The sequence below is a fragment of the Glandiceps talaboti genome, chromosome 1 (genome assembly GCF_964340395.1).
Source record: "Glandiceps talaboti chromosome 1, keGlaTala1.1, whole genome shotgun sequence".
Classification (NCBI taxonomy): Eukaryota; Metazoa; Hemichordata; class Enteropneusta; family Spengelidae; genus Glandiceps; species Glandiceps talaboti.
The window spans coordinates 31,883,801-31,900,839 of NC_135549.1; the positions used below are offsets into that span (position 1 = coordinate 31,883,801).

The following is a 17,039-nucleotide window of genomic DNA, read 5'->3' on the forward strand; positions in this document are numbered from 1 at the left end:
TTGATATTGACAGGCCCCTGCTGTAGCTGGGTTCATGAGTTGCACTGCTGTCAAATATGAAGTATTGAATACAGCAATTTTACGAGACTTTCCTTATCTGCTACCATGTGTGTTTAGTGCTGTTCTTTGTTTTGTTACATGGATAGGTAAGTAATCTACATTATTTGTCTGGTTTAGTGCTGTACTTTGTTTTGTTACATGGATAGGTAAGTAATCTACATTATTTGTCTGGTTTAGTGCTGTACTTTGTTTTGTTACATGGATAGGTAAGTAATCTACATTATTTGTCTGGTTTAGTGCTGTTCTTTGTTTTGTTACATGGATAGGTAAGTAATCTACATTATTTGTCTGGTTTAGTGCTGTACTTTGTTTTGTTACATGGATAGGTAAGTAATCTACATTATTTGTCTGGTTTAGTGCTGTTCTTTGTTTTGTTACATGGATAGGTAAGTAATCTACATGATTTGTCTGGTTTAGTGCTGTACTTTGTTTTGTTACATGGATAGGTAAGTAATCTACATTATTTGTCTGGTTTAGTGCTGTACTTTGTTTTGTTACATGGATAGCTAAGTAATCTACATTATTTGTCTGGTTTAGTGCTGTACTTTGTTTTGTTACATGGATAGCTAAGTAATCTACATGATTTGTCTGGTTTAGTGCTGTACTTTGTTTTGTTACATGGATAGCTAAGTAATCTACATTATTTGTCTGGTTTAGTGCTGTACTTTGTTTTGTTACATGGATAGCTAAGTAATCTACATTATTTGTCTGGTTTAGTGCTGTACTTTGTTTTGTTACATGGATAGGTAAGTAATCTACATGATTTGTCTGGTTTAGTGCTGTACTTTGTTTTGTTACATGGATAGCTAAGTAATCTACATTATTTGTCTGGTTTAGTGCTGTACTTTGTTTTGTTACATGGATAGGTAAGTAATCTACATTATTTGTCTGGTTTAGTGCTGTACTTTGTTTTGTTACATGGATAGGTAAGTAATCTACATTATTTGTCTGGTTTAGTGCTGTACTTTGTTGTGTTACATGGATAGCTAAGTAATCTACATTATTTGTCTGGTTTAGTGCTGTACTTTGTTTTGTTACATGGATAGCTAAGTAATCTACATTATTTGTCTGGTTTAGTGCTGTACTTTGTTTTGTTACATGGATAGCTAAGTAATCTACATTATTTGTCTGGTTTAGTGCTGTACTTTGTTTTGTTACATAGATAGCTAAGTAATCTACATTATTTGTCTGGTTTAGTGCTGTACTTTGTTTTGTTACATGGATAGCTAAGTAATCTACATTATTTGTCTTCCCTGTATCTCTTAAATTACCATACATGTTAGGGCATCATATTTGTTTCATCCCCTGAATACATGTAGCTCCTTGCTGTCGCCTTCCACTTGGATTACAATGCAAGCATACCTGCATGCAAATATCATGCAAATGGTTGTGCCATTGTTATGGTATTCAAAATTGTGTGATCACACACACAGTATAGATGTTACAGAAATTTGCTATTTCAGAAAAAACATAATATGTACAGTAATAATAGCACTACCCATACATTCCTTGAGTTCCAGTGTGGATACTTGGGTATTTGCACTCATGCTTGCAGTGTTTTCTGTAACACTTTCACTCAATCCACCTGTGGAAGTACAACTGTGCAGAGAATACGGCAAGCACTCATCTAAGTACATTGTATGCCACACTTGCACTCACATGTCATGGGGTTCTGTCATACTACTGACCAAAGTTATGTTGTTTCTGAAGGTGCTATTTTCTACCTGAAAGAAACTCTGAAAAAGTCTGCAGCTGACAATTCTTCTGACAGTGAAATAGACTCTGCTGAGGATGATCCAGATGCAAATCAAAGCACAACTCATGAATTACCTCCAACAACCAGTATGTCAGAATCCAGTAATGTTGAGAGATTATACGTTCCACAAGAATTACCTCCAACAACCAGTATGTCAGAATCCAGTAATGTTGAGAGATTGTACGTACCACAAGAGTTACACCCTGCAACCAACATGTCAGCTGCAGTTGTCACTGACATTGAAAGTGTGTATGTACCATCCAATACAAGTATAGCATGTCCAGGAAACCAATACAGTGTTAATGAAGATGATGGTAATGATGAGTGTGGTGTGGCCAAATCACAGTGGATTAACTGTTGTCTATGCTGTCCTTGGAGGAAGCAGAATTATAAATATAATAGACTGGAACAAAAATCAGGTAATTTTATAGTTACTCAGTTGACTCCTTAGTGGATTAAAATATTACAATTTTCATCATGTTTTGAATGAAACTGAGATTCTCTTTACAACCTGAGTTACAGACAATCATTTACAAATGAAACTTGTTACAAACAGGAATGTAACTAAATGAATTAGATTAGTAACACTTTGCACAGCAAATTAAACTTGTATAACTTTTCATTATTTGATAACCGTCATAGTCTCTTTACATATTAACTCACACTCACAAATGAAATTCTAGTTTCCCTGACTTTTCATGTACATGTAAAGAGGCTATAAAACTGTTCTTATCAATCCATAAAATGTAATACAAGACTCTATAGTTACAGCATGCTGTGCCAAGTGTTACTAATCCAATTCATTTGTTTACTTTCCCTGTTTGTAACATAGTTCTGTTTGTAAATGCTTGCCTGTCACTGGTTGTATGAAGGTATACATCATTATATGATCATCTGATTTAAATTTAGCAATAACCACCCTGTTAGCAATAACCACCCTGTTAGCAATATATATAACCACCCTGTTAGCAATAACCACCCTATTAGCAATAACCACCCTGTTAGGATAGTACATGTATACCTGAGGTTTTCACCAGTTAACATACATGCATGAATGTCAGCTCATATGTGTATTGAGTCAACTGGTCAAAAGCAAAGGGTATACAATCCCGAGGGGAGGTCTATTGCTGTTATATAATTGGTATATTGAAATTTGTAACAAACCTTGTAAAAATATGGGCTGACAAAGTGTAGTTGAAATGGTAAAGAAAGTGCTGGTTTAGATGAGCTCCAAATCTGAATGTCTGTTGAATTTGTTATTATTGTGATTCAGCTCACAATATGTAATCAAGGACATTGTAACTAAACTTATATTTACTGGATGAACAATTTGCTACAGAGAATGTATAAGGGACTATATCGCACAATATGGCACACAGTGCAGAGAATGTATAAGGGACTATATTGCACAATATGGCACACAGTGCAGAGAATGTATAAGGGACTATATTGCACAATATGGCACATAGTGCAGAGAATGTATAAGGTACTATATTGCACAATGGCACACAGTGCAGAGAATGTATAAGGGACTATATTGTACAATGGCACACAGTGCAGAGAATGTATAAGGTACTATATTGCACAATGGCACACAGTGCAGAGAATGTATAAGGTACTATATTGCACAATGGCACACAGTGCAGAGAATGTATAAGGTACTATATTGCACAATGGCACACAGTGCAGAGAATGTATAAGGTACTATATTGCACAATGGCACACAGTGCAGAGAATGTATAAGGTACTATATTGCACAATGGCACACAGTGCAGAGAATGTATAAGGGACTATATTGCACAATGGCACACAGTGCAGAGAATGTATAAGGTACTATATTGCACAATGGCACACAGTGCAGAGAATGTATAAGGTACTATATTGCACAATATGGCACATAGTGCAGAGAATGTATAAGGTACTATATTGCACAATGGCACACAGTGCAGAGAATGTATAAGGGACTATATTGCACAATATGGCACATAGTGCAGAGAATGTATAAGGTACTATATTGCACAATATGGCACATAGTGCAGAGAATGTATAAGGTACTATATTGCACAATGGCACACAGTGCAGAGAATGTATAAGGGACTATATTGCACAATGGCACACAGTGCAGAGAATGTATAAGGGACTATATTGCACAATGGCACACAGTGCAGAGAATGTATAAGGTACTATATTGCACAATGGCACACAGTGCAGAGAATGTATAAGGTACTATATTGCACAATATGGCACATAGTGCAGAGAATGTATAAGGTACTATATTGCACAATGGCACACAGTGCAGAGAATGTATAAGGGACTATATTGCACAATATGGCACATAGTGCAGAGAATGTATAAGGTACTATATTGCACAATATGGCACATAGTGCAGAGAATGTATAAGGTACTATATTGCACAATGGCACACAGTGCAGAGAATGTATAAGGGACTATATTGCACAATGGCACACAGTGCAGAGAATGTATAAGGGACTATATTGCACAATGGCACACAGTGCAGAGAATGTATAAGGTACTATATTGCACAATGGCACACAGTGCAGAGAATGTATAAGGGACTATATTGCACAATATGGCACACAGTGCAGAGAATGTATAAGGTACTATATTGTACAATGGCACACAGTGCAGAGAATGTATAAGGTACTATATTGCACAATGGCACACAAGCTCAATAAGTGAACTTTGTTCGGTTAGGGGGAGGCGAGGGGGTCTGGCATCAGTGTGATTGTTTAACTTCATTTTCGCACTTCTAACCAAATTTTGGCAGTAAACTTTCACTCTTTCAATGATGGCAGCTTTTGTTTTTACTACCGAGATGTTGATAAGATTTACTTATAATGCGAGATATAGTGCAGGGTTTTTGGGAGTATTCTAATGTGTTTACGATCATGTTTTACTTCACATCGATCATAGTGGTGTGAACGCTACAGTTTTCATCATAGTTTACATTAATGTCGCACTTGTGAATGTCCATTAGGGGGGAGGGGGAGGGGGTTTTGACCTACAATCAAGGCAAAATGGGTAACTTTTAAATTTGGAAGGGAGTCTCAAAGTTTTTGACTTGTGCACTGATTTGTAACTTCAAATATAGCCACTATTCAGTAAAAACTGAATATGTAGTCCAAATTTAAAGTTACCCATTTTGCCTTGATTGTACTCTCATTGATTTCAGGAGAGATACATAATTATACAAAATGTCTTCAACATGGAGTCTTTGTGCCTAAGTAAAGAAACTCAAGGGGACATTTCCTTTCTGTTTCATTTCAGATTCTTCATCATGTTGTGAAAGATGTAAGAAAGGAATTGATAAGACAGTAACTCCATTGAGAGATAAAACTGTGTTAATTGCAATAGCATTACAAGTGATACTAGCATTTTGTACCTCTATACACTCACAGGTATGTAATGTACATTATTCTTTGTGTAGAACTTTAACCACCAAAGCACTTACATCACTGAGAGATAAACCAATGTTCAATTCCAGTTTTGTATCTCAATGTACCCACAGGTATATGATATTATATATTCTCTGGGTTTAGTACCGTTTTTCCCAACTTGTAATTCTTTTTTTGTACAAACAAAGCCCTGAAGAGAAAAAAAATTAAAATATAACATACTATTTACTACATGTAATACTAGTTGCATTGATGTGGATGAAAAACCTTCATTTCTGTATCTTTATGTCATACTAGTAGTATTGTACTTTTAATACTCTCCTAGGCATAATACACCTACTATTAATTACTACAACGTGTTGTAAGCAGGTGTGAGACAAATTTGTGCAAAGACATACAATTTAATTAGTGTCATCAATTTATCAAATTCTAAACACCACATGACCCCCCCCCCCCCCCATCCCATAACCTGTTTGCTGATAGCACGTCAGTACATGTACATGGATAACAATTGAGTCCGACTGTTAAGCACGTCAGTACATGTACATGGATAACAATTGAGTCCGACTGTTATTGGTACATTAATCACTTCTATAGATATAAACAAACAGATAAAAGCATCATGTGAATTAACCTAGTACATAAAAAAACTGCTGTTTTTGTATCAGTGGTATTGTTTATTTTATTAGCACAACTGAACTGAGGGTTCAGTAGTGCTATAGGGATTGCCCGGTGTGTGTGTGTGTGTGTGTCTGTGTGTGTGTGTGTGTGTGTGTGTGTGTGTGTGTGTGTGTGTGTGTGTGTGTGTGTGTGTGTGTGTGTCCATTACCTTGGGTGTCTAGTTTGGAAATTGTTCAAATGAAAATGATCGCATCAGAAATGTACATTTCATTTGGAAATGTGATTTGTTGAAATGAAATTTTCTTGTTTTATTGATGCAATGAAATCATATTAAATCTTTTATGGGCTACTTCACATATCAATGTCAATGGTGTAAAGATTAACATCTGTTTAAGGTTGCTTGGCAACCTAGGCCTGTTTTTAGTACAGCTAAATTTAAATCTTAGACACTATGATTAAAACAGGTTCATATAAATGCAGTCTTTAGGCATTCAAAAAAAACAGTTTGTACAAAGAATAAGAAGTCACACATTTTATGGGGAAAGAAAAATAGAGTCATATCAAGACCTCCATGATCATACTGTGTTTAGCAGGTTAAATTTCCTGCATGTACCGATTGGCTTGATATTTGATGGGTGTATTACCTTCGGCGTCTAGTTGGGAAATTGTTCAAATCAAAATGATCTTACCACCTTTGTGTGATTTGGGTCAAAAAATGTAATTTTTGGTCAAAAAAATTACTCAAGAACTATTGGGCAGATCGGTCTGAAATTTGATGGGAACATTCTTAGGGGTGTTTAAGCATTCAAAAAATGTTTGCGAATGTGCCTAGCAACAAGACCATGCCCATAGCAACAGCCAAATGGTGAGGTATTTCACAAAGATAACGACTAGGATTAAAAGACAATTGAATAAGCATTCAAAAATGTATGTAATTTGCCCAGCAACAAGACCACGCCCATAGCAACAACCAAATAATCACGTATATTGCAAAGAAAACAATAGGAATTGATAGACAAATTAATGATCATTCAAAAAAATGTATGCAAATAGCCTAGCAACATGACCACGCCCATAGCAACAGCCAAATGATCACATATATTGCAGATAATATGGATTTATAGACAAATGAATAAACATTCAATAATGTACATGTATGGATAATCATTCAGCAAATGAACACCTATACCCAGCATGGATCAGCATATGGGAAAACAATTTTTAAAAACTGTACAGTTGTGCGCCATTGGCTGCTAATTTCTAATTTTACCTATGCATAAAGTTTTCCTTGGCGCATTTCATGCACTGGTATTTTTTCATGTTCATTCCCAAACCTTTAGAAGTAATACCTAGATTTTGTACAGTAAGTACCTCACTACAAATGGAATATTATATACCGTAATTCCTAGGGTAAGCGCCCTGGGCGGTCTCAAGCCCCCCAAACCCCAAAGTTGGGGTTGGGCAGTTTCCTGCGTACCCTATCCTGGTAAGTCCAGGAATTTCATACACTGTAACCTCATAGAAAGTGGACATAGAACCACAAGGGTCTAATTGATAAACATCTTACTTGAATCTGTGCATTTGTTGATCATTGCAGATACTACCATTATTACTAGTTACAGACTACACACATGGTGGTTATGATTTTGACACAGCAGAGATCTCTTTCATGTATGCAGTGATGGCTGTACCAGAAACTCTTTATCAGGTAAATATTTGGCTTTTATTATCAGCTATAATATAGCTGTAAATCTCAGTGTCACTGACCAATAAAGGCTGCATAGTTTATATATTTCACTGACAATGGGCCATTCTTGTCACAAAGTCAGTGCCTACTTGCCAACTTCACTACTTCATATTTTCATTTTTAAAATATTAGGTGCACCAATGCACACACATACAGTCTAGTACTAAGTAGTATTTGCACTGCATTACAATATCAAAAACATTATAATGGCACACCTTCATACAAATTATATGCTATGGATGTGTGATCGTTCCTTGACCATGAACTTGCACGATCTCATGGTATGTAGTTTTTATGGAAATTGACTTTGTGATAAACATATGTATAATAACAGAACCATAAATTTAGTTACTAACTAAAAGGCATATCTCCATAACTACAACATGTATCAATTTTAAATTTAGTTACTAACTGAAAGGCATATCTCCTTAAACTACAACATGTATCAATTTTAAATTTAGTTACTAACTGAAAGGCATATCTCCTTAAACTACAACATGTATCAATTTTAAATTTAGTTACTAACTGAAAGGCATATCTCCTTAAACTACAACATGTATCAATTTTAAATTTAGTTACTAACTGAAAGGCATATCTCCTTAAACTACAACATGTATCAATTTTAAATTTAGTTACTAACTGAAAGGCATATCTCCTTAAACTACAACATGTATCAATTTTAAATTTAGTTACTAACTGAAAGGCATATCTCCTTAAACTACAACATGTATCAATTTTAAATTTAGTTACTAACTGAAAGGCATATCTCCTTAAACTACAACATGTATCAATTTTAAATTTAGTTACTAACTGAAAGGCATATCTCCTTAAACTACAGCATGTATCAATTTTAAATTTAGTTACTAACTGAAAGGCATATCTTCTTAACTACAGCATGTATCAATTTTAAATTTAGTTACTAACTGAAAGGCATATCTCCTTAAACTACAACATGTATCAATTTTAAATTTAGTTACTAACTGAAAGGCATATCTCCTTAACTACAGCATGTATCAATTTTAAATTTAGTTACTAACTGAAAGGCATATCTCCTTAACTACAGCATGTATCAATTTTAAATTTAGTTACTAACTGAAAGGCATATCTCCTTAACTACAACATGTATCAATTTTAAATTTAGTTACTAACTGAAAGGCATATCTCCATAACTACAACATGTATCAATTTTAAATTTAGTTACTAACTGAAAGACATATCTCCTTAAACTACAACATGTATCAATTTTAAATTTAGTTACTAACTGAAAGGCATATCTCCTTAAACTACAACATGTATCAATTTTAAATTTAGTTACTAACTGAAAGGCATATCTCCATAACTACAACATGTATCAATTTTAAATTTAGTTACTAACTGAAAGGCATATCTCCTTAAACTACAACATGTATCAATTTTAAATTTAGTTACTAACTGAAAGGCATATCTCCTTAAACTACAACATGTATCAATTTTAAATTTAGTTACTAACTGAAAGGCATATCTCCTTAAACTACAACATGTATCAATTTTAAATTTAGTTACTAACTGAAAGGCATATCTCCTTAAACTACAGCATGTATCAATTTTAAATTTAGTTACTAACTGAAAGGCATATCTCCTTAACTACAACATGTATCAATTTTAAATTTAGTTACTAACTGAAAGGCATATCTCCTTAAACTACAACATGTATCAATTTTAAATTTAGTTACTAACTGAAAGGCATATCTCCTTAAACTACAACATGTATCAATTTTAAATTTAGTTACTAACTGAAAGGCATATCTCCTTAACTACAACATGTATCAATTTTAAATTTAGTTACTAACTGAAAGGCATATCTCCATAACTACAGCATGTATCAATTTTAAATTTAGTTACTAACTGAAAGGCATATCTCCTTAAACTACAACATGTATCAATTTTAAATTTAGTTACTAACTGAAAGGCATATCTCCTTAACTACAACATGTATCAATTTTAAATTTAGTTACTAACTGAAAGGCATATCTCCTTAACTACAACATGTATCAATTTTAAATTTAGTTACTAACTGAAAGGCATATCTCCTTAAACTACAACATGTATCAATTTTAAATTTAGTTACTAACTGAAAGGCATATCTCCATAACTACAACATGTATCAATTTTTAATTTAGTTACTAACTGAAAGGCATATCTCCTTAAACTACAACATGTATCAATTTTAAATTTAGTTACTAACTGAAAGGCATATCTCCATAACTACAACATGTATCAATTTTAAATTTAGTTACTAACTGAAAGGCATATCTCCTTAAACTACAACATGTATCAATTTTAAATTTAGTTACTAACTGAAAGGCATATCTCCATAACTACAACATGTATCAATTTTAAATTTAGTTACTAACTGAAAGGCATATCTCCTTAAACTACAACATGTATCAATTTTAAATTTAGTTACTAACTGAAAGGCATATCTCCTTAAACTACAACATGTATCAATTTTAAATTTAGTTACTAACTGAAAGGCATATCTCCTTAAACTACAACATGTATCAATTTTAAATTTAGTTACTAACTGAAAGGCATATCTCCTTAAACTACAGCATGTATCAATTTTAAATTTAGTTACTAACTGAAAGGCATATCTCCTTAACTACAACATGTATCAATTTTAAATTTAGTTACTAACTGAAAGGCATATCTCCTTAAACTACAACATGTATCAATTTTAAATTTAGTTACTAACTGAAAGGCATATCTCCTTAAACTACAACATGTATCAATTTTAAATTTAGTTACTAACTGAAAGGCATATCTCCTTAACTACAACATGTATCAATTTTAAATTTAGTTACTAACTGAAAGGCATATCTCCATAACTACAGCATGTATCAATTTTAAATTTAGTTACTAACTGAAAGGCATATCTCCTTAAACTACAACATGTATCAATTTTAAATTTAGTTACTAACTGAAAGGCATATCTCCTTAACTACAACATGTATCAATTTTAAATTTAGTTACTAACTGAAAGGCATATCTCCTTAACTACAACATGTATCAATTTTAAATTTAGTTACTAACTGAAAGGCATATCTCCTTAAACTACAACATGTATCAATTTTAAATTTAGTTACTAACTGAAAGGCATATCTCCTTAAACTACAACATGTATCAATTTTAAATTTAGTTACTAACTGAAAGGCATATCTCCATAACTACAACATGTATCAATTTTAAATTTAGTTACTAACTGAAAGGCATATCTCCTTAAACTACAACATGTATCAATTTTAAATTTAGTTACTAACTGAAAGGCATATCTCCATAACTACAACATGTATCAATTTTAAATTTAGTTACTAACTGAAAGGCATATCTCCTTAAACTACAACATGTATCAATTTTAAATTTAGTTACTAACTGAAAGGCATATCTCCTTAACTACAACATGTATCAATTTTAAATTTAGTTACTAACTGAAAGACATATCTCCTTAACTACAGCATGTATCAATTTTAAATTTAGTTACTAACTGAAAGGCATATCTCCTTAACTACAACATGTATCAATTTTAAATTTAGTTACTAACTGAAAGGCATATCTCCTTAACTACAGCATGTATCAATTTTAAATTTAGTTACTAACTGAAAGGCATATCTCCTTAACTACAGCATGTATCAATTTTAAATTTAGTTACTAATTGAAAGGCATATCTCCATAACTACAACATGTATCAATTTTAAATTTAGTTACTAACTGAAAGGCATATCTCCTTAAACTACAACATGTATCAATTTTAAATTTAGTTACTAACTGAAAGGCATATCTCCATAACTACAACATGTATCAATTTTAAATTTAGTTACTAACTGAAAGGCATATCTCCTTAAACTACAACATGTATCAATTTTAAATTTAGTTACTAACTGAAAGGCATATCTCCTTAAACTACAACATGTATCAATTTTAAATTTAGTTACTAACTGAAAGGCATATCTCCTTAAACTACAACATGTATCAATTTTAAATTTAGTTACTAACTGAAAGGCATATCTCCTTAACTACAACATGTATCAATTTTAAATTTAGTTACTAACTGAAAGGCATATCTCCTTAACTACAACATGTATCAATTTGAATAATTTTGTGAAAATTCTATATTCAACATTTCTTTCTTTTCCTCTCCAGATAATTATTTACCCTATGATAATTAAGCTGCTTGGCTTCAAACATGCAATGCAGATTGGCCTTATTATATTTGCATGTTTTACAGCACTAATACCACATGTCAACAAAATCACAGGACCTATTTTTGTGGCAGACATTCCATTGAATACAGCTATGCCATTAACAGAACAAACTGAAACTTTGTCAAGTTTGCAAGAAGTGACCACTTCCATTTTGCATCGCCCTCTAACAACTCCAGGTGTCAAACAAATGTCAACATTGACAGTGACTGCACCAATGCTACAGCACCATCTACAGTCAGCAAGGCAAATTGGAAACATCCCAAATGTAATTTCAGAACGTCTGAAATGGACTAAAGAAGTTGATAAATTATCTCACAATTCTGTACTAGACAATCGTGTGCCTTTTTATGAATTATTGATGAGAAGACCCAAAGACTTACAATCCATTTATGATTACACAGCTCCAAAGAATGACTACAGTATTAATATGACTGTCCACATTCCTGTCAAATCACCAAGACATGATAAATCATCATCATCACAGCCATGGACAAATATTACCGATAATTTGGTGAAGCAATGTAAGATACTATCAGGAACCAAAAAGGATGAACATGTGTCTTTAAAACAAGTACCAATTAAAGTGTGGGTGATTTTAATCATTATTGTCACAGGAAGTACAACAGGGAGGTAAGCTGAAACATTAGTCCTACTAATAGTTTGTATACAGATGAAGACAGTCTGTACATTATTCAGGCTATAGTCTGTATTCAGATGAAGACAGTCTATACACTAGTCTGTATTCAGGTGAAGACAGTCTGTACACTAGTCTGTATTCAGATGAAGACAGTCTGTACACTAGTCTGTATTCAGGTGAAGACAGTCTGTACACTAGTCTGTATTCAGGTGAAGACAGTTTGTACACTAGTCTGTATTCAGATGAAGACAGTCTATACACTAGTCTGTATTCAGGTGAAGACAGTCTGTACACTAGTCTGTATTCAGGTGAAGACAGTCTGTACATGAGTCCCACTAGTCTGTATTCAGGTGAAGACAGTCTGTACACTAGTCTGTATTCAGATGAAGACAGTCTGTACACTAGTCTGTATTCAGGTGAAGACAGTCTGTACACTAGTCCTATTACAGTCTGTATTCAGGTGAAGACAGTCTGTACACTAGTCCTACTATAGTCTGTATTCAGATGAAGACAGTCTGTACACTAGTCTCACTAGTCTGTATTCAGGTGAAGACAGTCTGTACACTAGTCCTACTATAGTCTGTATTCAGATGAAGACAGTCTGTACACTAGTCCTACTACAGTCTGTATTCAGGTGAAGACAGTCTGTACACTAGTCCTACTATAGTCTGTATTCAGGTGAAGACAGTCTGTACACTAGTCCTATTGCAGTCTATATTCAGGTGAAGACAGTCTGTACACTAGTCCTACTATAGTCTGTATTCAGACGAAGACAGTCTGTATACTAGTCCTACTATAGTCTGTATTCAGATGAAGACAGTCTGTACACTAGTCCTACTACAGTCTGTATTCAGATGAAGACAGTCTGTACACTAGTCCTACTATAGTCTGTATTCAGATGAATACAGTCTGTACACTAGTCCTACTACAGTCTGTATTCAGATGAAGACAGTTTGTACACTAGTCCTATTACAGTCTATATTCAGGTGAAGACAGTCTGTACACTAGTCCTACTATAGTCTGTATTCAGATGAAGACAGTCTATACACTAAAGTCCTACTATAGTCTGTATTCAGATGAAGACAGTCTGTATACTAGTCATACTATAGTCTGTATTCAGATGAAGACAGTCTGTATACTAGTCTGTATTCAGATGAAGACAGTCTGTACACTAGTCCCACTATAGTCTGTATTCAGATGAAGACAGTCTGTACACTAGTCCTACTATAGTCTGTATTCAGATGAAGACAGTTTGTACACTAGTCCTATTACAGTCTATATTCAGATGAAGACAGTCTGTACACTAGTCTGTATTCAGATGAAGACAGTTTGTACACTAGTCTGTATTCAGGTGAAGACAGTCTGTATACTAGTCCTACTATAGTCTGTATTCAGATGAAGACAATCTGTATACTAGTCATACTATAGTCTGTATTCAGGTGAAGACAGTTTGTACACTAGTCCTACTATAGTCTGTATTCAGATGAAGACAGTCTCTATACTAGTCCTACTACAGTCTGTATTCAGGTGAAGACAGTTTGTACACTAGTCCTACTATAGTCTGTATTCAGATGAAGACAGTCTGTATACTAGTCCTACTATAGTCTGTATTCAGATGAAGACAGTCTCTATACTAGTCCTACTACAGTCTGTATTCAGGTGAAGACAGTTTGTACACTAGTCCTACTATAGTCTGTATTCAGATGAAGACAGTCTGTATACTAGTCCTACTATAGTCTGTATTCAGATGAAGACAGTCTGTACACTAGTCCTACTACAGTCTGTATTCAGGTGAAGACAGTTTGTACACTAGTCCTACTATAGTCTGTATTCAGATGAAGACAGTCTGTACACTAGTCCTACTATAGTCTGTATTCAGATGAAGACAGTCTGTACACTAGTCCTACTATAGTCTGTATTCAGATGAAGACAGTCTGTACACTAGTCCTACTATAGTCTGTATTCAGATGAAGACAGTCTGTACACTAGTCTGTATTCAGGTGAAGACAGTTTGTACACTAGTCCTACTATAGTCTATATTCAGATGAAGACAGTCTGTACACTAGTCCTATTACAGTCTATATTCAGGTGAAGACAGTCTGTACACTAGTCCTATTGCAGTCTATATTCAGATGAAGACAGTTTGTACACTAGTCCTATTACAGTCTATATTCAGGTGAAGACAGTCTGTACACTAGTCCCACTAGTCTGTATTCAGATGAAGACAGTTTGTACACTAGTCTGTATTCAGATGAAGACAGTCTATACACTAGTCTGTATTCAGATGAAGACAGTCTGTACACTAGTCCTACTACAGTCTGTATTCAGATGAAGACAGTTTGTACACTAGTCCTATTACAGTCTGTATTCAGCTGAAGACAGTCTATACACTAGTCTGTATTCAGATGAAGACAGTCTATACACTAGTCTGTATTCAGATGAAGACAGTCTGTACACCAGTCCTACTACAGTCTGTATTCAGGTGAAGACAGTCTGTACACTAGTCCTATTACAGTCTGTATTCAGCTGAAGACAGTCTATACACTAGTCTGTATTCAGATGAAGACAGTCTATACACTAGTCTGTATTCAGATGAAGACAGTCTGTACACTAGTCCTACTATAGTCTGTATACAGATGAAGACAGTCTGTGCACTAGTCCTACTACAGTCTGTATTGAGGTGAAGACAGTCTGTACACTAGTCCTACTATAGTCTGTATTCAGATGAAGACAGTCTGTACACTAGTCTGTATTCAGGTGAAGACAGTCTGTACACTAGTCCTACTACAGTCTGTATTCAGGTGAAGACAGTTTGTACACTAGTCCTACTATAGTCTGTATTCAGGTGAAGACAGTCTGTACACTAGTCCTACTAGTCTGTATTCAGATGAAGACAGTCTGTACACTAGTTTGTATTCAGGTGAAGACAGTATGTACACTAGTCCTACTACAGTCTGTATTTAGGTGAAGACAGTCTGTACACTAGTCCTACTACAGTCTGTATTCAGATGAAGACAGTCTGTACACTAGTCCCACTAGTCTGTATTTAGGTGAAGACAGTCTGTACACTAGTCCTACTATAGTCTGTATTCAGGTGAAGACAGTCTGTACACTAGTCCTACTATAGTCTGTATTCAGGTGAAGACAGTCTGTACACTAGTCCTACTACAGTCTGTATTCAGATGAAGACAGTCTGTACACTAGTCCCACTAGTCTGTATTTAGGTGAAGACAGTCTGTACACTAGTCTGTATTCAGGTGAAGACAGTCTGTACACTAGTCCCACTAGTCTGTATTCAGATGAAGACAGTCTGTACACTAGTCTGTATTCAGGTGAAGACAGTCTGTACACTAGTCCTACTATAGTCTGTATTCAGATGAAGACAGTCTGTACACTAGTCCTACTACAGTCTATATTCAGGTGAAGACAGTCTGTACACTAGTCCTACTATAGTCTGTATTCAGATGAAGACAGTCTGTACACTAGTCCTACTACAGTCTGTATTCAGATGAAGACAGCTAGTCTGTACACTAGTCCTACTACAGTCTGTATTCAGGTGAAGACAGTCTGTACACTAGTCCTACTATAGTCTGTATTCAGATGAAGACAGTCTGTACACTAGTCTGTATTCAGATGAAGACAGTCTGTACACTAGTCCTACTATAGTCTGTATTCAGATGAAGACAGTCTGTATACTAGTCCTACTATAGTCTGTATTCAGATGAAGACAGTCTATACACTAGTCTGTATTCAGATAAAGACAGTCTGTACACTAGTCCTACTATAGTCTGTATTCAGATGAAGACAGTCTGTATACTAGTCCTACTATAGTCTGTATTCAGATGAAGACAGTCTATACACTAGTCCTACTATAGTCTGTATTCAGATGAAGACAGTCTGTACACTAGTCCTACTATAGTCTGTATTCAGATGAAGACAGTCTGTACACTAGTCCTACTATAGTCTGTATTCAGGTGAAGACAGTCTGTACACTAGTCCTACTATAGTCTGTATTCAGATGAAGACAGTCTGTACACTAGTCTCACTAGTCTGTATTCAGGTGAAGACAGTCTGTACACTAGTCCTACTATAGTCTGTATTCAGATGAAGACAGTCTGTATACTAGTCCTATTACAGTCTGTATTCAGGTGAAGACAGTCTGTACACTAGTCCTACTATAGTCTGTATTCAGATGAAGACAGTCTGTACACTAGTCCTACTATAGTCTGTATTCAGATGAAGACAGTTTGTACACTAGTCCTACTATAGTCTGTATTCAGATGAAGACAGTCTGTCAATTCACCTTTCAGTCTATTCTTTATGTTTGGTGCACTGATCCTACAAATGAATGAATGTGATTTATATCTTTTTCTGCAACTTATCTTAAATCTTTTTTCATTTCACATACTAGAATGACAGCCTTTGTATCTTCAAATGTCATAGTTGGGAATTCCTGTCTGGTAAGTACATGCTTGATGACAGATTTGAGTTACAGAGATGTTAGAAAACACTCAAAAAATGTACTATGCTTTGCAATATTCATAGCATACACCTCAAGAAT

General features: G+C 34.6%; 1 protein-coding gene across 1 annotated transcript in view; it reads left to right on the top strand.

Annotated features, from left to right (window-relative positions):
- LOC144435870 (uncharacterized) overlaps window positions 1-17,039 on the top strand; it is a 28,593-nt gene that overhangs the window by 9,470 nt on the left and 2,084 nt on the right. The window contains exons 7-12 of the mRNA XM_078124512.1: window positions 14-146; window positions 1,771-2,235; window positions 5,105-5,235; window positions 7,451-7,561; window positions 11,780-12,471; window positions 16,890-16,938. Coding sequence (XP_077980638.1) covers window positions 14-146; window positions 1,771-2,235; window positions 5,105-5,235; window positions 7,451-7,561; window positions 11,780-12,471; window positions 16,890-16,938 — 1,581 coding nt within the window. The remainder of the gene's footprint in view (window positions 1-13; window positions 147-1,770; window positions 2,236-5,104; window positions 5,236-7,450; window positions 7,562-11,779; window positions 12,472-16,889; window positions 16,939-17,039) is intronic.